General features: G+C 51.2%; 11 protein-coding genes across 11 annotated transcripts; 7 read left to right on the top strand and 4 right to left on the bottom strand.

The window, feature by feature from the left end:
* Positions 1-34: 34 nt before the first annotated feature.
* On the top strand, positions 35-2,337 carry ASPVEDRAFT_35495 (KilA-N domain-containing protein). Its single transcript, XM_040811008.1, has 6 exons — positions 35-413; positions 526-734; positions 809-971; positions 1,034-1,841; positions 1,897-2,176; positions 2,247-2,337. The coding sequence occupies exons 1-5, from the start codon at positions 353-355 to the stop codon at positions 1,919-1,921; spliced, it is 1,266 nt and encodes a 421-aa protein (XP_040661915.1). The 5' UTR covers positions 35-352; the 3' UTR covers positions 1,922-2,176; positions 2,247-2,337.
* A 406-nt stretch (positions 2,338-2,743) lies between these two features.
* ASPVEDRAFT_77931 (cleavage polyadenylation factor subunit CLP1) lies at positions 2,744-4,567 on the top strand (the record flags this gene model as incomplete). Its single annotated transcript, XM_040816461.1, has 3 exons — positions 2,744-2,881; positions 2,989-3,751; positions 3,807-4,567. 3 exons carry the CDS (start codon positions 2,744-2,746, stop codon positions 4,565-4,567), a joined length of 1,662 nt encoding a protein of 553 aa, XP_040661914.1.
* Positions 4,568-5,166: 599 nt separating this feature from the next.
* Positions 5,167-6,129, top strand: ASPVEDRAFT_121787 (chitin deacetylase CDA4; the record flags this gene model as incomplete). Its single annotated transcript, XM_040805917.1, has 2 exons — positions 5,167-5,670; positions 5,785-6,129. 2 exons carry the CDS (start codon positions 5,167-5,169, stop codon positions 6,127-6,129), a joined length of 849 nt encoding a protein of 282 aa, XP_040661913.1.
* Positions 6,130-6,421: 292 nt separating this feature from the next.
* Positions 6,422-9,667, bottom strand: ASPVEDRAFT_23174 (uncharacterized protein; the record flags this gene model as incomplete). The annotated part of the gene is made up of 1 exon (XM_040809525.1): positions 6,422-9,667. The coding sequence occupies one exon, from the start codon at positions 9,665-9,667 to the stop codon at positions 6,422-6,424; it is 3,246 nt and encodes a 1,081-aa protein (XP_040661912.1).
* Positions 9,668-10,860: 1,193 nt separating this feature from the next.
* ASPVEDRAFT_35491 (quinone oxidoreductase family protein) lies at positions 10,861-12,499 on the top strand. Its single transcript, XM_040811007.1, has 2 exons — positions 10,861-12,127; positions 12,185-12,499. Exons 1-2 carry the CDS (start codon positions 11,349-11,351, stop codon positions 12,405-12,407), a joined length of 1,002 nt encoding a protein of 333 aa, XP_040661911.1. The 5' UTR covers positions 10,861-11,348; the 3' UTR covers positions 12,408-12,499.
* On the bottom strand, positions 12,318-14,502 carry ASPVEDRAFT_221699 (uncharacterized protein). Its single transcript, XM_040809483.1, has 5 exons — positions 13,934-14,502; positions 13,794-13,873; positions 13,721-13,738; positions 13,418-13,666; positions 12,318-13,353 (listed from the first exon to the last, which is right to left on the bottom strand). The coding sequence occupies exons 1-5, from the start codon at positions 14,033-14,035 to the stop codon at positions 12,504-12,506; spliced, it is 1,299 nt and encodes a 432-aa protein (XP_040661910.1). The 5' UTR covers positions 14,036-14,502; the 3' UTR covers positions 12,318-12,503.
* Positions 14,503-14,695: 193 nt separating this feature from the next.
* ASPVEDRAFT_35490 (inositol polyphosphate multikinase) lies at positions 14,696-16,864 on the top strand. The gene is made up of 2 exons (XM_040811006.1): positions 14,696-15,270; positions 15,420-16,864. The coding sequence occupies exons 1-2, from the start codon at positions 15,182-15,184 to the stop codon at positions 16,663-16,665; spliced, it is 1,335 nt and encodes a 444-aa protein (XP_040661909.1). The 5' UTR covers positions 14,696-15,181; the 3' UTR covers positions 16,666-16,864.
* Positions 16,865-16,968: 104 nt separating this feature from the next.
* ASPVEDRAFT_35489 (FAD-dependent oxidoreductase) lies at positions 16,969-18,789 on the top strand. Its single transcript, XM_040811005.1, has 3 exons — positions 16,969-17,759; positions 17,824-18,509; positions 18,555-18,789. Exons 1-3 carry the CDS (start codon positions 17,131-17,133, stop codon positions 18,644-18,646), a joined length of 1,407 nt encoding a protein of 468 aa, XP_040661908.1. The 5' UTR covers positions 16,969-17,130; the 3' UTR covers positions 18,647-18,789.
* A 708-nt stretch (positions 18,790-19,497) lies between these two features.
* ASPVEDRAFT_77924 (mitochondrial 37S ribosomal protein uS19m) lies at positions 19,498-20,071 on the top strand (the record flags this gene model as incomplete). Its single annotated transcript, XM_040816460.1, has 4 exons — positions 19,498-19,540; positions 19,626-19,641; positions 19,778-19,960; positions 20,029-20,071. 4 exons carry the CDS (start codon positions 19,498-19,500, stop codon positions 20,069-20,071), a joined length of 285 nt encoding a protein of 94 aa, XP_040661907.1.
* Positions 20,072-20,127: 56 nt separating this feature from the next.
* On the bottom strand, positions 20,128-21,694 carry ASPVEDRAFT_35487 (putative TFIID and and SAGA complex TAF10 subunit). Its single transcript, XM_040811004.1, has 2 exons — positions 21,177-21,694; positions 20,128-21,085 (listed from the first exon to the last, which is right to left on the bottom strand). Exons 1-2 carry the CDS (start codon positions 21,528-21,530, stop codon positions 20,627-20,629), a joined length of 813 nt encoding a protein of 270 aa, XP_040661906.1. The 5' UTR covers positions 21,531-21,694; the 3' UTR covers positions 20,128-20,626.
* Positions 21,695-21,802: 108 nt separating this feature from the next.
* On the bottom strand, positions 21,803-24,725 carry ASPVEDRAFT_35486 (putative MYB DNA binding protein (Tbf1)). Its single transcript, XM_040811003.1, has 4 exons — positions 24,564-24,725; positions 23,935-24,440; positions 23,235-23,888; positions 21,803-23,172 (listed from the first exon to the last, which is right to left on the bottom strand). The coding sequence occupies exons 1-4, from the start codon at positions 24,679-24,681 to the stop codon at positions 21,946-21,948; spliced, it is 2,505 nt and encodes an 834-aa protein (XP_040661905.1). The 5' UTR covers positions 24,682-24,725; the 3' UTR covers positions 21,803-21,945.
* Positions 24,726-25,192: the final 467 nt, after the last annotated feature.

Genomic DNA, 25,192 nt, shown 5'->3' with positions numbered 1-25,192 from the left:
AGGGCTAACGTCTATCCATTTCCCATTATTATTCATTAATTTCCTCCCCTACTTTATCGACCTTCCTATCAATTCCTGTCGTTTATCGACTTTTGGTTTGTCGCACATTTGAGCGATCGTGTCTCATACTTCTTTCTCACCTCAAGCGATCGCGTCTGATTTTAGTCTTGCGCTTTCGGGAGCTTTGGTCGGTGACGTCTTATCCAACCTTGAACGTTTTCCGGACGAAGACGCGCCTGCAACGTGGCCGACGTCCCGGCGTCGCAATCAGTTTCCCACTATCCTCAGAACGACCGTTCTATTCCTACCGAGTCTGCCTTCCACTTATCATCGTTGAGGCAAGATATTCATCATGGTGCGCTCGCTGCCAAAGAAGAACAACCCGCTCGTCATTCCCGACGCGGCACCTGCCTGTAAGTCGTCGCTCATTGGGAACGCGAGTTGAGAACTCGCGCCCCTCATCGGTTTGAACTAGAGTTTTCAAGTATCTTGCGACTGACTATCGATTTTTCTTTTTCCTATTAGATGAAGAACTGCTCACGCGCCGCCGATTGGGAAAGACCAATCTTGCCGTGAAGCCCACCCAAATTGGCACCTCAAATGCGACTAAGCCGGAAAACCTTGGGCCATTTGAGTATGCTCATTTGCGCGCACCTCTACCTAAGGATTTGAAGGGGTCTGAGATTTTCCCGTCACACTCTCCCCAACAACATCCAGAGACATATTTTCTGATGGTAAGTGAATACGGATCGCGTGACCTGGATCTATGCGAAGAGGATACTAACTGGACATGCTTGCCTGCTTATAGCGACGGAGCAAAGATGGTTTTGTAAGTGCGACTGGGATGTTTAAAATTGCCTTCCCTTGGGCCAAGCTGGACGAAGAGCGATCGGAGCGCGAATATCTCAAGGCGCGGGAAGGAACCAGTGAAGACGAAATCGCCGGAAATGTTTGGATTTCCCCAGTACTAGGTAAGTCAATCTGCGTTGATGCTTCCTGTTTCTGCTTGTTATTCTGACTGGTTTCCAAATAGCACTTGAGCTGGCGGCGGAATACAAAATGTACGACTGGGTCCGCGCCCTGCTTGATCCCACAGATATTATCCAGAGCCCATCTAGCGCAAAGAAGCAGATTACGCCTCCGCCTAAATTCGATCTGCCACCAATCCAAGCCCCAGAAGCGCTCGCCCCTTCGTCTCGTTCGAGAAGCCGTCGATCCGCTTCCCCTAGCAAGAAGGCTGGCACGCCGCGCAAGACTAGGCAGACTAAAGCGCAGAAAGAGGCCGCCACAGCTGCCACTAACGAAGCTAATGCGACGCTCCAGAGTGCCCTGGATGACTCAGTTTCAAATGCGGATGGTGAAGTAAATGGAGAGGTCTTGCCCAGTGTGGAAGAAATTAGGGAAGAGGTGGAAGTTTCGCCTGTTAAGGGAAAGAAGACCACAGCGAAGACGAAGAGAAACGCTGCTCGAGAGGAGGACGAGGAAGATAAGGTCAAGATTGATATCAAGTCCGATGCTTCTGAAGGAACTGGTGTTCAAACGGCTCAGACCACCATCTCTGTCGAAATGCCTATTTCCCTGCCAGAGGCTCCTTCCGCCGAAGAGACCCAAGAGATGATCGCACAGGCCAAGGAAATGGTCAAGGAGGCCGTTAAGGGACCCGCGGAATCATCGGCAGCCGCCAAGAAGCGTGGTGCCGACGAAGCAGAACTTAGCGAGGAGGAAGATGATGAGACCAAGAAATTACGGACGAAGCGCGCGAAGGTTCTTGAGGAGAAGCTGAAACGCGAGCGAGTCCGTAACCGTGCTTTGGTCGGTGTCACCGCGGCATTTGCCTTAGCGTAAGTAATCCCTTTCTCCGTCGTTGAATAACCATTGTTAACATGTCCTTTCCAGTGCCTCAATTCCTTATTTCTTCTAGATTACCCGCCTCTACGCTGCTATGCATCGCCCTGAGTTGGTGACGTGGCCGCTCAAGGATGCATCAGGTAGCTATTATTGAACAACCAAGTCATGAACCCATTCCCCGATTCCCCCGATTTGATCACTGCCTTTCGCCGCTTGGTTCTGGATTATCCACCTTTCCCCCTTCGCCTTCCCCTTCCACCCTCCCATACCCGAGTTGAAGCTTTGACTGGAGTTGTATAAAGCCCACTCTGGTAACACACGGTTCTTGGTGAGAATGATGTACTATGTTCATGGCCTCTTTAACACCTTTTTCTAATATTTCCGCGTTTGGTCGTCAGATTTGCACATCCCAGAAGAGCAGTGATTGCCAGAAATTTGTGGTCCTGGAGATCGAAACATTCCATTCCTTTGCATGTACGATCTCTTGAGCCCTGGATACTTGATACACATTTTTATAATCCTTCCTCATACCTATTTCCTTATTCCTTATTCCCTTTACTTTCCACCATTTAGCCAAAGAGAACGTACTTGTCCGGAGTGAGACGACATTTTGTCATTAGGGTGTTTAAGGACAATACAATGAAATGAATAAAGCAATATAGGTATTCTTTGAATAGATGAGCGTAGCTGGTTGATGGTTGGCTCGGTTGAGCATGCAGACAGAAGGTGATGCAAACATGCAAAACTCCGTCATCGCCAAGCACTTTGGATCGGCGTCTTTGTTCGAGCTTCAAAGGCTTGGAGAGTACGTCCACAACCATCTCACTTCTGTGTGATTCTTTCAAAAGGTGTCAGATCCCACCCAACTGTCGCCTATACATTTTCCAGCAATGCAATGTCTCTCCCGGGTCTAGAGCTCACGCAGCCCTCCGCGGAGAGGGAGTTCGCTCCCGCACCGCCGTCTCAAATCAACCTCTCCCCAGGCTCAGAGTGGAGGTTTGAAGTAGCCTTTGAGACTACTGTCCGAGTAAAGGTGAGCTTTTTTTTTGCATTACAGAAGAATCTAAAATCTCCATCCAGACCCTATTCTAAGCTTAATTGACTGGACGTTACTGATCCGAAGTGAGGGGTGACTTCTAGCTCCTAACAGGTACCGCAGAGCTCTTCGGCACCGAACTCGCCCCATCGCAAACGTACACGTTCTCCGGCACGAAAGCCGCAATCTACACATGGCACGGATGTACACTTGAAGTCAGCGCGGGGGATGCTGTCTTGGGGCTCGATGGCATGACCGCTACGAGCACGCCCGCTGGTGGGCGAGGTGGATTCGGTGCAGGAGGATGCCAGAGCGAATACACGGCCGAAGAGACGCCAATGGTAGAGTACGCGAATGTGCATTTTGCACTGGAGGGACTACGAGCTGAAGCGAAAGCGAGCGGGAAGGACGGACCGCGTGTTCTGATTCTTGGCCCCGAGGATGCTGGCAAGACAAGTCTGTCGAAGGTTCTGACGGGGTATGCGGTGAAGGTTGGACGGGAGCCAATTGTTGTGAATTTGGACCCTACGGAGGGAATGCTGAGTGTTCCGGGGACGGTAACGGCGACGGCTTTCCGCGCCATGCTGGATGTTGAGGAAGGTTGGGGGAATAGTCCCATGTCTGGGCCGAGTGCGGTACCAGTGAAGTTGCCGCTGGTATATTTCTATCCGATGTCCAATCCACTAGAGGCTGAGGGGACGGTGTTTCGGCCTATTGTATCGAGATTGGCATTGTCGGTCATGGGGAGGATGGCTGAGGATGAGGATGCGAGGGAGACAGGCATCATCGTTGATACGCCGGGGATTCTGAGCCAGAGCCGCGCGGGAGCGTTGGAGATGATTAACCATATTGTAACCGAATTTTCGAGTATGCTTGTCCCCCTAGTATTGGTGGTTCGAGGATGAATGCTAACGAGACTCAGTTACCACAATTTTGGTTATAGGCTCGGAACGACTGTACAGTCTTATGATGAAGAATTACGATAATAAACCCTCGTCGAGTGCAGCTGCTGCAGCGTCGGACGAACGTATTTCGGTCGTGAAGCTCTCAAAATCTGGTGGGTGCGTTGATCGCGATGCTGCATTTATGAAAGCGGTGCGAGAGTCTCAAATCCGCACATACTTCTTTGGCAACCCTGTTCCTTCTACAGCTTCATCGGCATTATCCATCTCCTCCTCGTCAACAACCAACGTTACATTATCACCGCATGCGCAACAGCTAGACTTCAACTCCCTGTCTCTCTACAACTACACCACCTCGTCTGCCGAGGACGACCAAAACGACGACGACGATTATGATCCAGCACAGCTGACAACAGGGGAATCCTTCCTTCCGGGGGATAACGAGGCCGAGAAAGCATCTTCGCTCCTCGGAACCAACCCCGCAACCAATGAAAGTTCATCCGGTACCGCGGTCGGCAACTCGCTAGTCCCGCTGAAAAAGGTCCTGCCGCCAGCACCCTCTGCGCTCGCCAATACACTTCTTGCGATCACACATTGCCCTCCAACTAGCAGTCCTGGTGAGATCCGCGATGCGAGTACCATGGGGTTCCTCTATGTTGCAGATGTCGACAGTGAGCGAGGGAAAATAAGGGTTCTGGCTCCAGCGGGGGGACGGCTCCCCTCACGAGCGATCGTCTGGGGAAAGAAATGGCCGGCGGAAGTGGTAGGGCTAGTTGGTTAACCCTTAGGTATATTGACCAGGCCAAGCATGTGCTAAGTGACCACCACGGGCCCTGGGGATGGACGATGGGACTATGGAGATCCCACTTACCAGGGTGTCAGAGACCCATGGGGGCTTTGACAGCGAAACTCGTGGTTCGCAGAAACTACGTAACTTCTTACGACGCAGCTAAATCTAAATTAATCCATGCCAATGAAATTCCATATTGATTAGAGCGGAGCCCGCCACTCCACAAGAACCAGATGCATAGCTACCAATCTGGCGAAGAAAAAAAAAAAGCGCTAGGGCGAGACGGATCCATTTTTGGCTCAGGGGTGCAGAACTTCAGAAAGGAACCCGAAGCTAAGATCGCCGCCATAAAACAACAATTTTGATCCACCGTCTTCGCCTCTATTCATCCACGTTCTTTTCTTCCCACCTGAGCCCCGTAGCGTGAGACGGCCAGGGCCTCCACTATGTTCCGACCGACCTTCCTCTCCTGACATCACTCGTTTCCAGTTCCTACACTTTTCACTCTTTTAATTTATGAACAACTTCCTCTTTCTCCCCAAGCTCCCACCACCGAGAGAGATAGACCCGGAGTAAGGGGAGCGAGAGAGATGTTCTTCTGCTACCGCTCGTACCGGCACTCCCGACGAAAACGCCAGCGCCTCCTAACACTCGCCCTCCCCGTCCTCGCCTTCCTCACCCTCACTCTCCCATTCTACATAATCTACAAACCTCCCCAATTCGTCGTCTCCTACCTGGCCAGCAAATACCCCGACATCCTCTGGCATGTTCCGAACCTTAAGCCGGGCGCCCAGCCAATTGTCGCCTTAACAGTCGATGACGCTCCCACCAGATACACACCACACATCCTCAACCTCCTCCGCGAGAACGACGCCCACGCGACTTTCTTTCTAATCGGCGACCACATACCCGGTAATGAGGTGTTGATGCGTGATGCCGTGAACGAGGGCAACGAGCTCGCGAACCACGCCATGTTCGACGAGCGGTCCAAAGACCGAAGCGACCAGGAACTCGAGGCCCAGATCCAAGCCGTGCAGAGTCATATCCAGCGGATATACGCCATGGCCGGCCGCCAGGCTGAAGCGCACGATGAAGTGAAACTAGACGATATTGAGCAGGACTCGCTTTTCGCGTCTGGTGCGGGTGTTGGGCGTGGCTTTGGACAATCTTCGAAACAATCGCGAAACATAGCGAATTCAGAAGGCCAGGGGCTGAGTGAAGTCGGTGAAAGTATTCCGGCGGTTCCCGGCGGTCCTGGACGGTACTTTAGGCCTGGCTCTGGGGTGTTCTCGGATCGGATGAGGGCGCTTGTCCAGCGGTTGGGATTCCGCCTTGTGCTTGGGAGCGTGTATCCGCATGATCCGCAGATTAGTGTTCCGTGGGTGAACGCGGCACATATCTTGAGTATGGTCAGACCGGGAAGTATTATCATTGTGCATGATCGGAGGCCCTGGACGGTGCCGATGTTGTCGATTGTTTTGCCGGAGTTAAAGAAGAGAGGCTATAGAGTTGGTACGGTATCGGATTTGCTTAAAGAGGGCGTGGCTCCATAGACCTTTTTTCTCCTTCCATTCTTCTCCTTTTTTCTCTTCGTTTCTTTTCGATTCTTTTTTGTTCATGCTTGATATCCGGTGTTATTAGATATTGTACAGGTCTATCTATGTATATAAGAGAACGATGGGACAAGTGTACGATATTGATACAAGTGGGAAATGGTTGAGGCAATGAAAATGCAAATAGACTAATGTGAAAGAAAATATACATGATATAACTCCTGATGAACATAGCCACGACATGAGGGAGAATGAAAATGAAAGTAAAGGTAAAAAGAAAAGGACATTAACATCACTCGTAGCGTTTCCAGTCCTCCAGGTTCTTGCGTAAATCCCCGGAACAATCATACCCTCTTCGTTGATCCTCCAACAATTCATCCTGGCGGTCCCTGAACCGCTTCTCGGCCTCGTAGCGCGTCATCGCCATCCACCTGATAAACGGCAAGTCATCCCGCCGCACAGCATCGTTGAACTTGGCTCGAATCCGAGGCGAATATAACTGGCAGCTAGCCTCCCGAGTCCCCGTCCCCGTATCCCCAGGGAGAAGACGCATCACGGATGAAAAGTCCCGAGCCATGGGATGCCGCGCCTTTGCAAGCGGCCACACGATATCATCGTAGCAGTCCTCGCAGACCGTGAATTCTGGAAGCTGCGGCATGTAGTGCCACGTGTTGAAGATCAGGCGGCTACGACGGCAGTCTCGGAGGACGACCTTGCGTCGTGCATACGCCAAGAATTCTTTAAGTTCAGGCTTTGAGTCTTCTTGTTCTGCCCGGTTTGCTGAAAGGTCGAGCGCGTCGATGTATCTGATGAATCGTGGGCTATCGGAGACAAAGTCACAGACGCGTTCCTGGGGCGTGCTGCTACGTTCAAATGTCCCGCGGTGCACAGGCCATAGAAGTTTGATGTTGCGGATGCACGCTGAGCAGACGTTGAATTGTGGGAGGTACGACCCTGTATCGGAATCGATGATACGGTACCAAGATTGATCACTGATAATACGCCCAGTGCAGGATTTGGTACCCAGGGAGGGCCGAGTGACTTCGGAAAGGAGATCTAGACGCTCGAGCTTCTTCTTCAGGGTTTGCATCCACGCTAAACGGGTCCATGGCTCACTCATGGCGCAGCGGACTGGTTCAGTACGGGATTTGTTGACCGGGCTGAGGATAAGGCGATCGCGGAACTTGGACTTGCGCATCTGTTTCACGCAGGAAGGGCAGATATCGAGATGGTCCAGCCCTTCGATAGTGTGCCAATCCTGGTATCCTGCGACTGGTATCGACCTTGGACAGGGGGCGAGTGTAAGACCCGTGTTTGGTGATGATGACCGGCTTGAATTTGATGAGCCATCTTCATCGGTTTGCAGCCGCGTCAAAGCAGTTTCGTGGTCAACTGTGACTAGAGCTTGGGAAGGGAACTCCACAGGGGTTTCGGCGAAGGCCACTGTCCGCCTTCGAGCGATTTTAGTAGATGCTGACTGGCTTCGATCCAGAGATCGGGACCTCAGCGCCGACTTTAGAGGTGCCGTCTTAGGCTGCGGCTTGGACTCGCCTGTAGAGTGGTCAAGCGTCGGAAATTGGGAAAGACCGGTAGAAGGAGAATCAGAAGGTTGTTCTGAAGGCCAGCCCCCTGGGGGTTGAACTGGAGGAGCTCGACTGTCTGGAATTTGTGATGCCAGAGAATCCGATGATTTTGACTGGACCGCAGCAGTTTGTGAGAAGTCCCCCGATCCACGTTGTTCTCGACGGAGCTTTAGCTTTTCTTCCAACCTTTCAGCAACACTCAACCCTGGGGAAGGAGGTGAGTTTACTTCGACGGGGAGGGTTGAGCTACGGTTCAAGGGCCGTGGTACGCTTTCAGGATGAGCGGTGACCGGTTTGGAAGCATACCCAGATGTAGCGGGCCGAGGGTCTGCTGTCGATTGTTTGGGAGGTAGCGCCTGTTGCACGCTTCCTGGACCCTTTGTGGTGCTTTTAGATGGCATACGTGATCCTTCTGCTGGGGAGTTCGGCAATGGATGCAAAGGGATGGTCCGTAACGGGAGGGGTTGTAAGGGTGCCGTATCAGGCGAAGAGCTTGGCGGTGGAATTGAAGATGGAAAAGACTTGTACTGTATGCTCTCCGAAGGAGTGGGAAGAGGACGTTGAATTGACTTTGGTCCTTCAGGGAATGGTCTTGGTGGAAGCTTTTCAACCCGAACGCCACTCTCCTGAACAATTGTCTCTGGCTGATAGGAAGCCAAGGATGGGCGGGGTTTGTGCTGTACATCATCTGGCGGAGTGGGGAGGGGACGTGGTGCCGTAGGCTGACTTTGGCGTGTCGCATCAGATAGCTGTTTTGGTGGAAGTGGAGGCCCCCGCGCAGTAGTATCCCGGGCTAGTTCTGCATGATGATGAGTGACAGGCAATGGACCGTTCTGGCTTCCCTGAGGCGCTGGGTAAGGTTGCGATGAGAAAACCTGGGGCTGTTGTGCTACACCTGACACTGGCCTCTGTGGAGACAAGCTAGCTGGCACCCTAGAATCCCTCGTAGGCTCCGCCCGAGTAGATATGGCTGTGTGAGTAGGTATGTATTCTCTTTCGTCCTGACGCATAGGAGGCGCCCGTGAAGAAACAGATGGTGGCTGCCGTGCTACATCCGGAATTCGCTTCGACGGTGAGCTCGTTCGCACTTCGGAGTGGCGAGTTGGCTCAGACTGAGTATATCTAGCTGGGGACCCGGACTTGCGCAGCTCCTTGCCCCTTCGGAGTGAAGGGGTGCGGGATGGAACACTGGGGCCTTTCTCAGTCACATCTGGCGCGGACCGTGCCAGAGAGTTTATTCTCACACCAGAACTTCGATCTGGCTCCGGTTGGGAGTGTCCGGGTGGGTAAGCAGCCTTGGTCTGTTCATGTTCCCGGTGTAATGAAGGGGTGCTAGTGTTGAATGAAGCTGCCTGGCTCTTCTGAGTCACATATGCCATCGGCTTTGGTGGAAGCTTTGGCGTGAGCGCATCCTCACGGGGCCCAGGTGCCCGGGTGGTTGACCCTGGCCGATGAGGAATGGGCTCTTTGTTAGTACCCGGGAGGGGTCTTTGGGGGCTGGATACCTGTGCATAAGCCGGTTTAGATGGCCGGATCACAGGAGGCACATCCTGGGATTTGGACGAGCTCCGTGAATGCGATTTTCCTGGCCTCTGGACCTGAGTTCCTCCAGCCGGATGGGGAGATGGGTTCGACTTTGGCCCTTGTTTTGTATCCATTTTGGAAGAGGTTTGGTTTGCATCAAAACCGGAGGTACCATATTCCTGGGCAGGTTTCTTCTCAGCATTAGAAGAGGCATTGGAAGCACTTAGTATCTCAACGTCCAGAATCAATGGAGATTGATTCGCGGTGCCCCTGGCTTTGGCACCTTCATATCCTGGGAGTTCTCCGGCATGGGATGATCCATTCAATTCCCGGGATAGGGAGTCAATTTCATCCTCAACAAATGGTCCAGGAGGATATTGAGGCCGCTTGCGCCAGCGCAAGGGCATTCCAAGGGAGGAGGCGAGATACATAAGGAAACAAGGGCAACCAAAAACAATGCAAAAAGAGTCCTAGGATATGGTCCAATTTTGGTTTTGCAGAAATATCAACTTTACCCGGTGGCAGTGATATAGTAAATTGCAGTTAGGTTCCAGGCAGTGGTCATAGTAAATTGTGTCGTCTTGATGGAGTGAGTCGCTGAAACGCCGTGGGCCCAGGAATCGAAGAGTCAGAGCGTTTGTGTCAACAAAGAGCAGCAAAAGCAAAAGGGCAAGCCGAAGCCGTCTAGCGTAATTAAGTAACGACAAACCAAAAACAAGGTAGTAATACAAGGGTATCGGTGGTATACAGAATGTCAAAGACAGAACAGAGTAGGGAAACGAGGGGGGCGATAAAGCAGGTATATAAAGCTCCCGTCAGCGGAGCGGCCCTTGGGCAGCGCCTTGATTGTTTTTGCCCTATGAGCGTCTCAGCCCACAGGTTGGGCGGCAGAGGCGACGAATCAGTCTCAGAAAGCACGGGACACAGCGATCGTGGCTGAGTGTTGAGCAATGCGAATGGCTGATATTTCTGATCAAGGAGAACTTTTGAAACTCATCGTGAATGCTCCGCCTGCACTCCATGCATGGGCCTGCATTGCGTGAGAAAGTAGTGCTCGATGGCCCTGAGTTTGGACGCAACACCAGAGAATTTACCCAGTCAATGGCGTAGGCAGAGTGGAGAGAGAGTAAAACAAACCCGCCACTGCCACTGCAACAACGTCAGGGGCACCAATGCCAGACTGACTTCCAGCAGAGCGCAACCACTCAGCCTCCGTTGGCGGCATTCCGTGTCTATATTGGGCGCCATGTCTCCATGCGTTCGGTGCCCATTGGGACGGCGAACACCCACGGCATAGCTCAAGTGAAGCCGACGATGAGTTGTCTGGTTAATATACAAATATATTGTTGTCGTTGACTCATCGAGACGGTGAACAATGCAGTCAAGCCGACGATCAACGAAGATCCTCGTGACAGGCGATGCAATCACTGCAGTGTTGATGGGGAACCAACGCTGTTGGTGGTTCGGACTTTGGGCATCAGTCGGCGGGACTCCGGATATTTCGTACTACGCATTTATGATAATGACTCAGCTATACAGGATCTTATGCTCGAAGAAGTTATGCAGGAGATTAGTAGAGCGCGGAAGGGTTCCGGCGCCGAAGCTTACGCTCTCACCCACCATTCGCACAGGCAGATGGAATTGGAGCAGTCTGACAGAAAGCCCTCCACAGCAACGACAAATCAGACAGCTTAGACACCCAGCAAGCCTTTACTAATGTAGAATATCTTGCCGAAATTCGTGATTCCCGGGGGTGAATGGCGGGGAAATATGGAAAACAACGGAATAAGAACGAATGAAGTCATGGCCTTGGATGTCGAAGCTCTCGAAGGAGCGGATAAGATCTCTTGCAGACGCTCTTATGACAAATCCAAAAGGACATAGTTAACTAAGGGGCCTCCTCCTTCAGCAACGATATCCTGGTTTTGTCTCTCCGGGTCATTATTATAAATGTATTCTCGTACCCTCCCCCGCATTGTGTCAACATCTTCTACCCCTCAAGCTTCATCTCGCGCAATTTCCCGGCTATCCTCCATCACCACTCATCTTCTCCCCCACCCAACCCACCAACAAAATATACCACATCGCCCACCCCATCGTAACATCACCACAATGCCTCCCATATCGTCCACTATGAAAGCCATTGTCGCCGAGAAAGTCGGCGGCCCTGAGGTCCTCGAAGTCCGAACCAACCACCCCGTCCCCACCCCGCAAGAAGGCCAGCTGCTGGTCAAGAACAACATCATTGGCATAAATTACATCGATACCTACTTCCGCACCGGCCTCTACCCTTCGCCAAAGCCCGAAATCCTAGGCCGCGAAGCCGTCGGCACGGTCGTGGCTCTCGGGCCCGGCGCGAACCCGTATAACTTCCAGGTTGGCGATCGCGTTGCGTGGATGGCTACCGGCTCATACGCAGAGTACACTGCCGTTCCTCAGGCAAAGACCGTAAAGGTGCCGCAGGGTATCTCGGATGAAGATGCCATGGCTTCGTTTTTGAGTGGCTTGACTGTTCTGTCCTTTGCGAAGGAGACGTATCCCGTTCAGAAGGGGGATTGGGTGCTCTTGCACGCGGCTGCGGGTGGTGCTGGGTTCCTCATGACTCAAATTCTGAAGGATATTGGGGCCAAAGTTATCGGCACCGCTGGTGGAAAGGAGAAGGTCGAGCTTGTTAAGAGCCTGGGAGCCGATTATGTGATTGATTATCGCAGTGAGGAGGGCAAGGATTGGGTTAAGAAGGTCAAGGAGATTACCAATGGTCGGGGAGTGGATGTTGTCTATGACTCTGTTGGAAAGGACACCTGGGAAGGCAGCCTGGAAGCCGTTAAACGCAAAGGAACTATTGTCTGGTTTGGAAATGCCAGTGGCCCAGTCCCCCCTCTGCCATTACCGTGAGTATCCGGATTCGAAAGAAAACGCAATTGTTATTGGTTCTAACTAAGAAACAGCAAACTAAGCCCCAAGTGTGTCAAGATCGCACGGCCAACCTTGTTCGGCTACATCGAGACTCGGGAAGAATTCGAATACTATGTTAACGAACTGTTCAACTTGCTTTCGACCGGCAAACTAAAGGTAAAGATTCACAACGTGTATCCTTTGGATCAGGTCGCGCAAGCGCATATCGACCTAGAAGGACGAAAGACAACCGGAAAGTTGCTTCTGAAAGCGTAAGGGGGCAACAACGGCAACAGATGTAGTGACAGACTAATAAATCTATCTTATGAGAACATCCTAATGGCTTTCCGTAGTGCCTCCTAAGCTTTGCTTTCACTCGGCCTCACTTTCTACCTGATCTTTCTTTGCAGGGAGGGATCGTGGTTTCTTCCAGCCCATCATCAATTCATTGGCAAGGGGCGTGTAGATAGAGCCGTAGGCCCTGATAACCTCTTCGAAATAGTGGAACCCGCAGTTGAGTTCCCAGACATTGGCGATGATTTTCATTCCGGGATAGCAGTGTTTGAGAAGGCGCTCTTCCAGAAAAAACGTGAATTTCTGAACCGGAAGACCATTCTTTGCCCATGCTTCCCGCTCCTCTGGAGAAAGGTCATACTCCGGCTCAGCCGGGTCGTAATAGGTTCTACCATATAGAATTCCAACTGGGTGAAGGTCAGGTGCTTGGTCTTGGTAGAACTGCTGTGCGTTATTATCGAGAAAATGGACTCCAGTTACTTCGAAGCCGTGGATGTCTTGCAGCTTCTTTGCTGTGAGTGTACCTGAGACGGCCTTATGTTGAAATGTAGAAGCAACATCGTCTGTCCCGGCAACACCTAAACCAAACCTCACGACCTTCTGGGCGATCTGTCTGGTCATATGGACCTTGCCATCCTGCGGGCTTTTCCACTGATTATCCTCAATGTATAGCTCCTGTTCGAACCCACCGAACAGGATTGAGCAGGCCTTGTTGAAGTCATCTGTTCCTTCGGCAGTGAGCTGCTGGTTCTTCCAGAGCTCGCCGGTAGCGACATCACACGACTTCCTTGCTTCTTCGATGTTCTCTCTGTATTCTGGGCAGACATCATGATAGAGAAGGTATGACAGGAAGCTCCGGATGGTGACGGTAGCGAGTTTGATCATGTCCTCAGTAAAAGGGTTGAAGTAAAAAGGGAAATACGAGGTCCTAGCATGATTTAAAGTCAATCGGGTGCGCGTAGCGGTTTGACAAGGGTGTGGTTAGTCCTTACAGGTATCCTTTCACCACCGCATTGAAATCAATCATCAGTTTAGAATGACCCTGATTGATTGATGTGTTGCCTCTCGCCAGAAGGATATCTTCCTTGTCCATCTCCTTCATGCCACGTTCGTCCACTCCCGCAAACATCTTAGGGCTGACATCAATGCCTCCGTATTGGAGATACTTGTTAAAAACCTCCAATCTATCGGGTTCCATTCGTCGGTTCTTGCTGAATCGCAGAATGCCATTTTCGAGGCGGCTACTGTTGTGTTAGTATTCGGCGTAGTATCATGGGCGTGAGCTTGCGGCTTACTGAGTGATGGGTCGGGAGCTTTTCAGACAGATGTTAGAAAGACTAGGTATTAGTAAGGACAGAGCTCACTCACACATGGTAAAGATCGAGTTCGAACTCGTGTTCTTCAGCGGTGATCGGAGCATCCACATAGTACTCTTCAAAGCCGGTTGGCTTATTCTGTCATGGTAAGCTGCGAGTCATTGAAAGAAGGGGAGTCTGGGAAAACCGTACCTTTCCTTTCTTGCTTTTTGGGCGTTTACCTCTCTTCTTCTTCTTCGGGGCTGGGATAGGAACAAGGGCGGGTTTTCCTGTATCTTCTAGATTTGTTGTCATCTTGAGCTACTTGAACCAATGGTGAGTCTGAGTTCCTGAGGTGTCACAAAAAGGATGCTGGGAGACGAGAAAGATAGATAAAGAGAGAGAGAGAGAGAGAGAGAGAGAGATTAGAGAAAGATGAGAAGAAGGATTTGAAAGGGAATTTGCGAGAATTTCAAGGTTGGTGGTTGCAAACAAATTCGAGGCTGCAGCGGCTTTCACCTCAGTCTTCAAACAAACACTGTCAATTGTTTTTTTCATTTTAGATTTGAAGGTAAATGAGAATGTTAGCAGCGAGTACAGCGAGCCATGGTCATATTGCTACAATGAAATTGTTTGAGGACAAGAGAGTGAATTGATGCTGAGCGATTGGATATAAGTATTAGTAGTAAGTAGCTCGTGTTATACCGGTACCTTATGCTAGCTTAGTTTAATGTCCATGTTGGAACACAACTCCTTTTTTGGACCAATACTACGACCGTCGACTGTAGACCAGAAAAAAAAAAAAACAGAAGACAGGTTAATTAAGCAGCCTCGACTAACTGCAAACGAAAGAGCGGATGACGGGCACATGCAGCATACTACTTAGTATATTATAGTGGAGCACAGGTGTCAAGGGGCCGTGTAAGCTGGAGTGAAGCTGAAAGTGAATTGTCAGCAGAAGGCGTGGATTAACCCCTTGAGTTCATCATTAGCAAGGAGTCCATGTGAAACAGTCCGTCGAGAACAAAAAGGGCATTTCATCATCAGACATCGACGATCGAAGCTGCGGTCAGGGATCCTGCGCCGATCGGATTTGCGGGTGACAAAACGGTTGTCGCAGGTTCAGTGACGGGCTTTGTCCTCGCCCCAAGTTTCCCCTGCGCTCTTCCGCCTCGTTTGCGCCCCAATCCCTCCCTTTCCCTTTTGTCTCCATTCTTTTCTGGCTTGCCATCATTTTGACCTGTCTCTTTTATTCCCCCTTGGTTTTTATCTCGCTCATTTTTTTGGTTGTGTCCTGCAGAGCGCTTCGTAACCTTTTATTGCGTTTGCGTTTGCGCTGCGGCTGCGGAATGCCGTTGAGTGTTTGGTGGTTACCTACGAGCTGTGAACGAGCTATTTGGCCGGCCTTTCTAGTTATTTGAACCAGAGATACCCCGGCGACCCATTTGGAGTGATAAAAAAATGCCGTCTTCTTCGAGGTCCGACAGCGTGAAGAACCAGAAGCTCGACAATGATAGCTTCGTTGCCTTCGACCACGCCGCGGCTGGACAGTGAGTGTGCCCGATGGATCTCCCCCCCTGCGACTCAGCCCTGTGAAACAAATAAAACCACCCCAACTGGTCTCGCGATCCAATCCCATACTTGTTGCCTCCCCGGATCCTGAGATCTTTGCTAACTATTAATTCTTTTTCTGCGATAGCGACGGAGTCCGGTGCACACCTTCCGGCTTTCTTATCGCGAAACCTTGCACAGCCCAAGAAATCGCTTTCTATGAATCGACTGCTGTCCACCCTGCCTTTCACGAATTTATTCCTACCTATATCGGGTCGCTAAGCTCGGCCGATCAACAAGATCCATCTGCCGCCCTCACTGCCGCAGCTGCTACCCAGCAAGGTGCTATCGTCCTCCCCGCCGCGGAGAACTCGCCTTCTTCGGGACCTCCGGCTGCTAGTGTATCTACCGAACCAACTGCATCAGACGACCCGAAGACAGGCGACGCGACAGGCGACGCATCGTGGACTCCATCCGCCGGGACAGGGAAGAAGTTGGACACAGGGTTGTCGATTGTACTCGAAAATGTTGCATCTGGCTTCAAACGACCGAACGTTCTGGATGTCAAGCTCGGGGCTAGGCTCTGGGCTGATGATGCCATTCCCGCGAAGCGAGCGAAGCTGGATGCAGTGTCTAAGGAGACAACCAGCTCGTCTCTTGGGTTCCGAATTGCAGGGATGAAGGTATGGACCGGTGTCAACGGCGAAGCGGACGAAGGGAGTAAGACAAATCCCTACATCACACGCTATGGACAGCCAGGAGGCACCAAAGGCGAAGTGATCGAGCAAGATGGGTATAAACGCTACGACAAGTGGTACGGTCGCTCCTTCACTGCCGACAATGTGAAGAGCGGATTGGAAACGTACCTCGCGGGAGCAAAAACCGCTGAAGCCGACCATTCGACGCTGGTAGCTAGACGGTTAGCGGACGGGCTGAGACGCCTGCAACAAATTTTGGAGTCAGAAGAAAGCCGCATGTATTCCTCGAGCGTGTTGATCATTTATGAAGGCGACCCAGAAGCCATGGAACTAGCCCTGGAAGAAGAGAAGAAGGCAAAAGAAGCCCCTCCAAAAACATCTGATGCGGAGGAGGACGAAGAGGACGAATCCGATGGGTTCGAGCTCCAGGATGGAGGTGCGTTTGAGATAGCCAACCTTCCAGTTGGCGAAAATGGGGTGCCAAACCAAACCATAAACATAAGCATTGACCCGGAAACCGCCCAATTGGGAGATCTTGAGGATGAAGAGGACGAAGAAGAGGGGCCGAAGGTGCATGATCTCCGTCTGATCGATTTTGCCCATGCCAGCTGGACTCCTGGCCAGGGGCCAGATGAGAATGTTCTTGCTGGAGTGCGAAATCTTGCTCGCATATTCGAAGAGCTGTCAACGGACTAAAATATTTGCCATCTATCTGTATATGCATTGGCTATTATGCTGGACCTTGATTCATAGTCGCTGGCGACTTTGGATCGGGATCTCGCTTTATCTTTTCTGTTATTTAGCCCAGCCTAGATCAATACACCTGAACATTATTGTCCCAATGACGGGTTTCCACTGCAATGTACCCACATACTACGCCAAGATTTAAAGCAGCCCAGGTTCGAACTCTTCAATAGTATGATGTCAGTTTCAGCCCTATGTAAAAGACCCGAAATGCTTGACATTGCTGATCCTCGTATTCCGGGTGACAATATACTTCGGATACGAGAACAAGTCACGAGCCACCATTGCAACCAGGCATCTAAAATCTTTAAATCGACGTATTAAAACACCATCCTCTGTCCCATGTCGACTTCCCACTATCACAAAACTTGGAAAAACAGACACTTATCATCTTTAGAAGCGTAACCATCAGTAACGATGAAAATCGTAATCATCGGCGCCGGCATCTCCGGGTGCGCTGCATACCTGCAACTCAAAAAACACCTCCCACAGCCACGTGGACCAGCACCTGCAGCACAGCACGAGATAACCATCTACGAAGCTTATGACACCAGCATAAATACAACACACGAAGGCCGCCACGGCGACACCCATTCCTCCACCTTAGTCGTTGGCGGCGGACTAGGCATCTTCTCCAACGGTCTCAACGTCCTGAAGCGTCTGGACGGCGATATCCTCCGTGACATCGCGCGCGGGGGATATGCCATCGCGCATCAGGATCTGAGGACGAAGAATGGGAGTTTGCTGATGAGAATGGATACGACGGCGGATGCGGATCCCGAGTTGGATGGGAAGCAAATGCATTTGCTTGGTGTTAGTCGGCATTGGTTGTGGAGGAGCTTAAGGGTCAAGATTCCGGACGGTGATATCGAGACAAGGCGTGTGGCGAGAGTTGTTGCGAATGAGAGTGGCCGCAATAGTGTGTACTTTGCGGATGGGAGTGAGCCTGTTGAGGCTGATCTGGTTATTGGGGCGGATGGAATCAAGGGCGTGACCAAGCTGGGGTTGTTCCCTGGGCAGGAGAGGGATTATGCGCCTGAATATCAGTGAGTGTTTACCATCCCTCAATGTCTGATTATGGCGGAGCTTTTTGTTAATGAGACGTTACAGAGGCCTTGTTGGGGTTGGGGGGTTTATCTCGACGGAAGAGGTTAAAGGACTGGTGGAGAAAGGCTCGATGAATCTGCTCTTTAGTGGGAGTGGATTTTTCGGATACTTCTACTCGAGCAGCGCGGCATATGCGCCGGACCGTGATTCTGCTTACAGTGTATCCGAACCAGGCGAGTCGCTTGGATGGTGGTCAACATATTCCGCGGACGAATGTCCAGATCCAAAGACGCTGGATATGGAAGCAGTTGCGAGTCAACTGCGCGAGAGGCACGGGGACTGGAAGGACCCCGTGATTCGGAAAATCATAGGTTCGCTGAATGTTAAGAGCATGTACCCAACTTGGACATCGCCTCAGCTTCCGACGTGGGAGAGGGATGGCGTTGTCCTTGTTGGGGACGCGGCACATGCCCTTCCCTCTACGTCCGGACAAGGTTCCTCACAGGCCTTGGAGGATGCTGAGGCATTTTCGATGCTTCTTGGCCATGCCATCCACGTCGTGGACCAGGAAAGCTCGGCTGATACAGCGGCATATAAGAAGGCTATCACGACAGCTGCTAAACAATACATCGAGATTCGCCGGCCACGGGTGCAGAGTATTCTGGAGAGTGCACAACGCATGCAGAGTACCAAACGGGACATGAGTTGGATAGCTGAATATGCAATGTATTGTGTGATATGGATTGCTGGCAAGTCTCTAATAACCACAATAGAAGCTCCGCTGACAAGTATAGGATGCTTTCCGAAAATGATGTCGGGGCCTACGAAGCGGGTAATCAACTATAATATCTCCGAGGAGGTGAAGACATTTATTGAACGGGGGTAGAAAAGTTGATGTCCTTCATAGTTCTCACTTGCTTATAGTGACTCTGTTAGATGAATAATGATGTAATGATAGTAGTTATGCTAAGCCTTTAAACTCCGCTCCAGATCTCCACCTGCATCGCGCAAGATGTTTGTTACCAGGAACAGAATGCACAGTTAAGAATCGCTGTATCAGATGTCGCCCATGCAGTCTCGCAGATCAGAGAACGCATGGTGCCATATCAGGATGTTGTTGCCTTGCAAGAGCTGAAAGATGCGAAGACCGCCAACGGAACCCATACCGTAACGCTGTATGCAATGTCCAACATCTAAGCTCCAGACTGAAAAACAGTCAATATTCGACGAGGTTTTCGTTTCGCGCGAGACCCAAATGATCAAGCCCGAGACAACCATGTCATCTCGAGGGCAAACACTGATCCGAAAACGACGGTATTAGTAGACGGCAGATGGGAGAATGTTCCTTAGCCCAATCTCTGGGACTCAATGACATTAAATTTAAAGGTCTCGAGGATATGAAGCTGCATTTCGGGGATCCTTGTCGTCATCTAGTGAAGTTCGAACAGAACTTGTATAGGGGAAACACCGGAGGACTGGTATTCTGTTGACTTTGAAAACCCACCATAGATGCCAAGTGCCTGTATGTAATTACGAAAAGATCTCAAAAGACAAAGAAATCAATTCCGAAGGAACAGCAACAAACCAAGAATTTAAGAAATGTTCATGGTGCTGGACTTTAATGTCAGGCATTGTAGCCTGAGGCACAAATACCTTACATAATCACAACCTCCGCAACATTTTATCTCGAAGTCCGAAACGCAGCACGGCGACAATCCCAGCTCGCTCGCAGACAAAATGCAAGCCACTCGAGTCCTGTTCGGGCGGTCCGTGTGGAAGGGTATGTCCTCCATTTGCCTCTCCATCCACTGACCAAGAAATATTACAATGACAAGAGCCGTAACTAACAAACAACCAAATTCCAGGCCCGAATATCGTCCCGTACGTATAATCCCGGCGCACCCCCAAACCAAACCAAGCCAAATCCACCCCGAGCCCGAAGCAACACAGGGGGAATCCCAATATTCGAGTTCAGTTCAATTCAATTCGATTGCTAACGCTAGTGTCCATACTCCAGTCTCGCTCTCCCCCGCCAACTGCCACCTCCACCGGGAACACCCCCGATCAAAACGCAGAAGCGCGCCGCTACGATCCTGCCGAATTTCGTGGGATTGAGATTCTCCGTCCACAACGGGAAGACATACCAGGATGTGTATATAACGGATGAGATGGTCGGCCGGAAGCTAGGGGAGTTTGCGCCGTATGTACCCATGTGTCGAATAATGGATTAATTGAGTGAGTGAGTGACTGACTATGTTTTGGATGCAGGACGCGGAAGAGATTCACGTATCGTCTTTCGAAAAACAAATGATCGTCTCGCTCTTTATGTTGGATGGATGGCCCTTGGGTATGGATGGGTGTCTTGTCTGGATTGGGAATTCTTTTAAGCGGTGTTCTAAACTTCTGTCTATCTATCCCTTTTGAGGGAGTGTATAAATATCTACTTGCGGCGCTTGTTTTCAATACATACTGTTTATGTGCGCGGTTCTGCAACTTACCGTTACTTTCCTGAATCCATAGTAATGAAATGTACTGGAGCGGCAAATGCCTATCGAAGGGTCTTTTTCATCGCTTATAATTTTTGATCGCTAATCTAGCGCTCCAGGCCTGCTAGGTCATGGTCGACATGGAAGTACTGGCCGTTTCGCACTTTATAGACAGATGCCAAGCGCTCCCAGTCCTGAAGACCGGCCATAACCACTGGTAAAGGCCCCGTTCAATCCATTACCTATTCATTGTCCAAGTAACGCCGTAAAATATCCCAGTCCCATCTCAAACGCCATATCCAGAAGACAAGAAGAATAAACCAATCAAACTCGGCATCCACAACAGCATCTTGAGGAACCCGAGTAAAACCCAGACGGATTTACCGATAGAATTCCCCCCTCTTAACACTAACCCCATATTCCGAGACCGCCATCCCCAAGTCCTCCATCGTAAGCACCGTCCGCCCCTGTCCAGACCCTCCAGAGCCACCACCTCCAAACCCAGGCCTCTGAATCCCCAAATGCGTACCCGCTTTCCCTCCTTTCCCTGCATCTCCTCCACCGCCTCCACCGCCACCAGCTCCAGCACCACCTGCCGCGCCAGCAGGCATGCCGAGACCAGAGGCAGCATTGAGACTGCCCATGGGGTTACTCGCGGACGAGGAGTTTGAGGCCCGGATGCGCGCGTATTGGTATGAGTCCGCCGAAATATCGGCGATGAATTTCTGCGTTGCGAGAGCTAGCAGGCGTGCCAGGTGAGGCGGTGTTTGGTTAGGTCCGTTTCCTGGTGGTGGGAGGCCGGCGAGCGTGAGGTAGTGGGCTGTTACTGCATCGGGAATCTGAGCGAGGGGATATTAGTTAGTAATTTTTTTTTCACTTTATTCATTCGATATGGGGGGTTGATGGTTGATTGATTGATTGATCACGTACAATAGGCGCATAATCGTCCATCTTCCCAAGGAACTCGCGCAGGCTGGTTTCCTTTTTCGATGTCGCTGCTGCATCAACAGATGTCGCTTGTACGGGATTTCCAATATCAGCATCTTCTGCTGCTGCGCCCGTGTCCTGGGCGGCGGCGGGGTCCTTGTTGGCCATGAGGTCGGCTTCCTGCTCTATGGAGGCGTCTACCGCGACAGGATCTGAGGAGTCTGGCTCGGTTTTGGGAACAACGGTAGCATCAGAGAAGGACTGAGGGTTTGAGCCTGGCTGCGGTGTTGATGAGGATGAAGGAGCAGGCTGTGTGCTGGGGGGAGGTTGCGGTAGGGATGATGGTGGTTCCGACATGGTGAGTTGGCGCGGGGGTGACAAGCTAATTGACAATTCACTCAGTCTAGTCGATCTAACAAGGAACCGGCACACGAGGGGGTATAGCTGATTGGACGAGGTGAAACTGAGAGACGGAACACTTGGAGTCAACGGGTGAGGTGAAGTATGAGGTACAAAGACGGAGAGTGAATTTAGCTGCTCGCGTTGAGGCGGTTCCGGACCCACTTTTGCCATGGTCGGAGATGGAGAAATTGAAGCACGATCTATACGAAATATAAGAAAAAAACTTGCTGTACTAGCATGAAGTCGTGCTAAGATGTCTGAAATTAAATGCTAAGAATGATATAATAACACAATCGCTCGAGGTTTGATTATCATAATGTTACACTCGATATTTTACACCATCTCCGCCACGGATTGTCCACCTTCGCGGTCATTGCCCCATGTGCATATTCTCAGGATGGTGATGATGCTGCTGCTGTCCAAACTGCTCACCGTGGACTTCCTTTCCCAACGTTTGCATGAGGTTCTGCTCCGCCGTCTGGTCAAAGTTTGGATCCGGTGGTAGCGGTGATGCCGACATGCTCTCATGGCCATGTGCAACCTGTTGGGGATGAGCCCCGGCCAGCGCCATCATTCCCTTAATTCCTTCGACATGAGCCTTGTCCTCCTCGCCCTGCTTCTTCTGTCGCTCGCGGGCCTCGCGTTTCGCCGCCTGCGCGGGAGCACGTGTTTTCAGCTCTCCCGTGACAAACTTCAGATAGTAAGGCACTTCAATCCCACTCTTGAGGAAGAAAAGCTTCAAATTACGAGCTTTATCCTTGAGCTGTACCTGATTGCGATCCTTGAGCGCCTCGCTGATTGTGCCGCCTGGGCCGAACATGGCAAGGATTTGACTCCAATGAGGGCCCTTGACCCGATCAAGCCCCGCCATAAGGGCATTCTCTTCTTCGGTGGTCCAGGGGCGCCGTTGACTCGGTAAACCGGACTTGCGACTGCTGGGCGAGGATTTTGCGGACGCAGCCATCCGAGCACGCTCGTAGAGAACCTGTGTGGGCTGGGATTGAGAGTAGTGAGGGATGCCGGGCATGTAGCCGTGGTTGGCGGTCGATGAGTTGGGCCGACCTGGTATTGGGGACGGCGAGGGATGGTTATACTGCTGGAAGTTGTTTTGCATCGGGCTCTGCTGGAAGGTATACGTCCCAGGTGACTGCTGGTAACCTGAAGGAGCCGGACTGGTCTGATACTGTTGCTGTGCAGGGGTATATCCTTGGAGGATTTGAATTCCTTGCTGCTGCTGTTGTTGAGAGGTCTGTTGCTGTTGCTGGGCCTGCTGTTGCTGTTGCTGTTGTTGCTGGGCCTGCTGCTGCTGCTGTTGCTGTTGATATTGCTGCTGCTGCTTCTGTTGTTGTTGAGCCTGCTGTTGCTGCTGTTGTTGCTGCTGCTGGGCCTGTTGTTGTGAGCGTCTGAACCCGTGACCCTGCAGTGCAATTTGTGCTGCGCGAGCTGCACGGGCAACCAGGTCGCCGTGCATGTTCTTGTCAACTGGGACCTCCGGCGCTTGGGAGGAAACCGGAAATTGGCTTTGAAGGGGGGCACTGGGCGGTTCGGAATCGCCATTTGAGGAAGATGGTTGCCGACCCTTTGTGACCTTCTTCGACTAATCCGCATTAGTAGTCTGAGCGAAACAAACAAAGGAAAAAATAATTTTAGAAGTCTAACCTGTTGGCTGTTGATCGTATCAAAATTTTTGGTAATGTATGAGCTGAGATCCCGGAGGAAATCCTCCCAGTGGTATTTGTCCGGCAGTGCCTTCATGGCTTCCTCGTTGTTGATATCGCTCAGCAGAATGTCACGACGAGACCCGGCGCGGTTAACAAAATCGGTTTCGCTTGGAGCTAGCTGGCGTGTCCCAGGTCGTCTGTCAAGAAGCTGCTGCTCCAAGTTATCTGGGAAGAGAATATACAGCAACTCGGTGCGTGTACGCTCCGTGTTGTTCATCGATGCGATGAATGCTTGAGTTTTTAGCTCGAGGAAGAGCGCGCCCTGTTGCTTGAGAAGTCGACCACCTTCTGGAACAAATACATCAAGAAAATTGTCGTTCAGCTCGGAGAACCCAATCTCTTGGGTGCCAAATATGCTTGAAACGAACGAGGCCAGGTTTGCTTTTCGGATAATGTCGACTTGAGCAGGCTCCGTGAGCTCAAGCTCGGTCGGCGATAAAAACGACACTTTGGACGAGTAGACCTTTTTCGTGTGGTCAAACAAGGAGCGCATCGTGGCGTAAGCCTGTCCATTCTCGGAATCCGGTTCTGACACAAAGGAGGTGATATCTTGGTAAGTCGACTTGGCTAAGAGGGAGAGAATTTGGGTGGACTGTTCCGTTAGCTTGACAAGGGAAGAAGGTTTGCAGGCGACCAACCAGGTTGTCCAGGATAGGAAGACTCTGGATCTTCAGATGCGAGTTGGCCTTGACAAAAACCATTCCTTTGGGGGCACCTTGACCTGAAAGGTCTGGCAACTGCTGCGGTCCCATCGCGACTTGTTCCTCCACACGCTCCGAGTGATTCATGATGTTTGAGATCACGGTGGCGACATCCGAATCGATATTGGCGTTTTGCTCTTGGGTTACTGGGCTTTTGCCAGATTGTTCGACATGTCCATTCTTGTTGTCGGTAGACTCCACGGAGTCGACAACGCCAGCACCAAGCGCGGAAGCCAGCTCTTCTTCGATCTGATCGCCAGCACCTGAAAGGAGGTGTGGCTGTTGCTCTTGGTTATGGTGCTGTTGTTCCTGGAGTTGCTCCTGTTCCTGGGGTTGTTCTTGAGGTTGAGTGACGTCGGCCGGTTCACTTTCGAGACGACGCTTCTTGGACGCCCTCGGGGAGACAGAGCCGTCGTCGAGAGAGTGCGATAATTTGGGGAAGTCTTTAAATAGTCAGGTATTAGCGCAGGAATATAGAGCAAATAAGATGCCTCAAGGAAGAAGTGTTGCTCTCGGGCGGGTGAAAGCCTGCTCGAAAAGACTGAATGAACGCCAGGGTGGCTCACCATGGTGACCTTCCTCCTTGAGCACAGGGGAAGCAGGACGGTCGGAAGTCCCCTGGCCATCGACAGAGGGCCCCGACCCGTTGGTATCGACCATCATGGAGGCAGACGGCGAAGTCATAGAGATGATGATTCCAAGATCAGCAATGAGGGCTTAGGGTAGGGGTAGGGCGCGTTTGTAGGGCTTGAAGGTGAAAAAGTTGCTGTCACGTGGAGCAATCCTGGAAGTCAGGTGACACGCTAGTCTTAATAAAGACTAGCTCAGAAGAAGTCCCAATTAGGAATAGCGCCAAGTCCTCGTACACTCTACAGACAACATTAGCATCGACAACATCCTGTGTAATACATTATCACAGTTTTGAAAAAGAAAGAGGTGGACACAAGGACGTCTGCTTCCGCCGAGCGCTGGTAAGGTTTGATGGGGTGATAGATGGAGAGTTATTTTGCGATGGACTGACGAAACAACCCGTGCAATTTACACTGTCCGTTACGGAACGAATATAAACAGAAACAAGACCTATGGACAATACATTCAATTTCCTATGCGGGTAGGTCTAGACCCCTGAGGCGATATTCTGGTACGAATCTACCCTTCGTTTTCCCAAATAATAGTTAGTATAGTGTACCCTCAC

Source organism: Aspergillus versicolor (assembly GCF_001890125.1).
Source record: "Aspergillus versicolor CBS 583.65 unplaced genomic scaffold ASPVEscaffold_1, whole genome shotgun sequence".
Lineage (NCBI taxonomy): Eukaryota > Fungi > Ascomycota > Eurotiomycetes > Eurotiales > Aspergillaceae > Aspergillus > Aspergillus versicolor.
The sequence above is the reverse complement of the archived record's forward strand: the minus strand, read 5'-3'. Positions and strand labels throughout refer to the sequence as shown.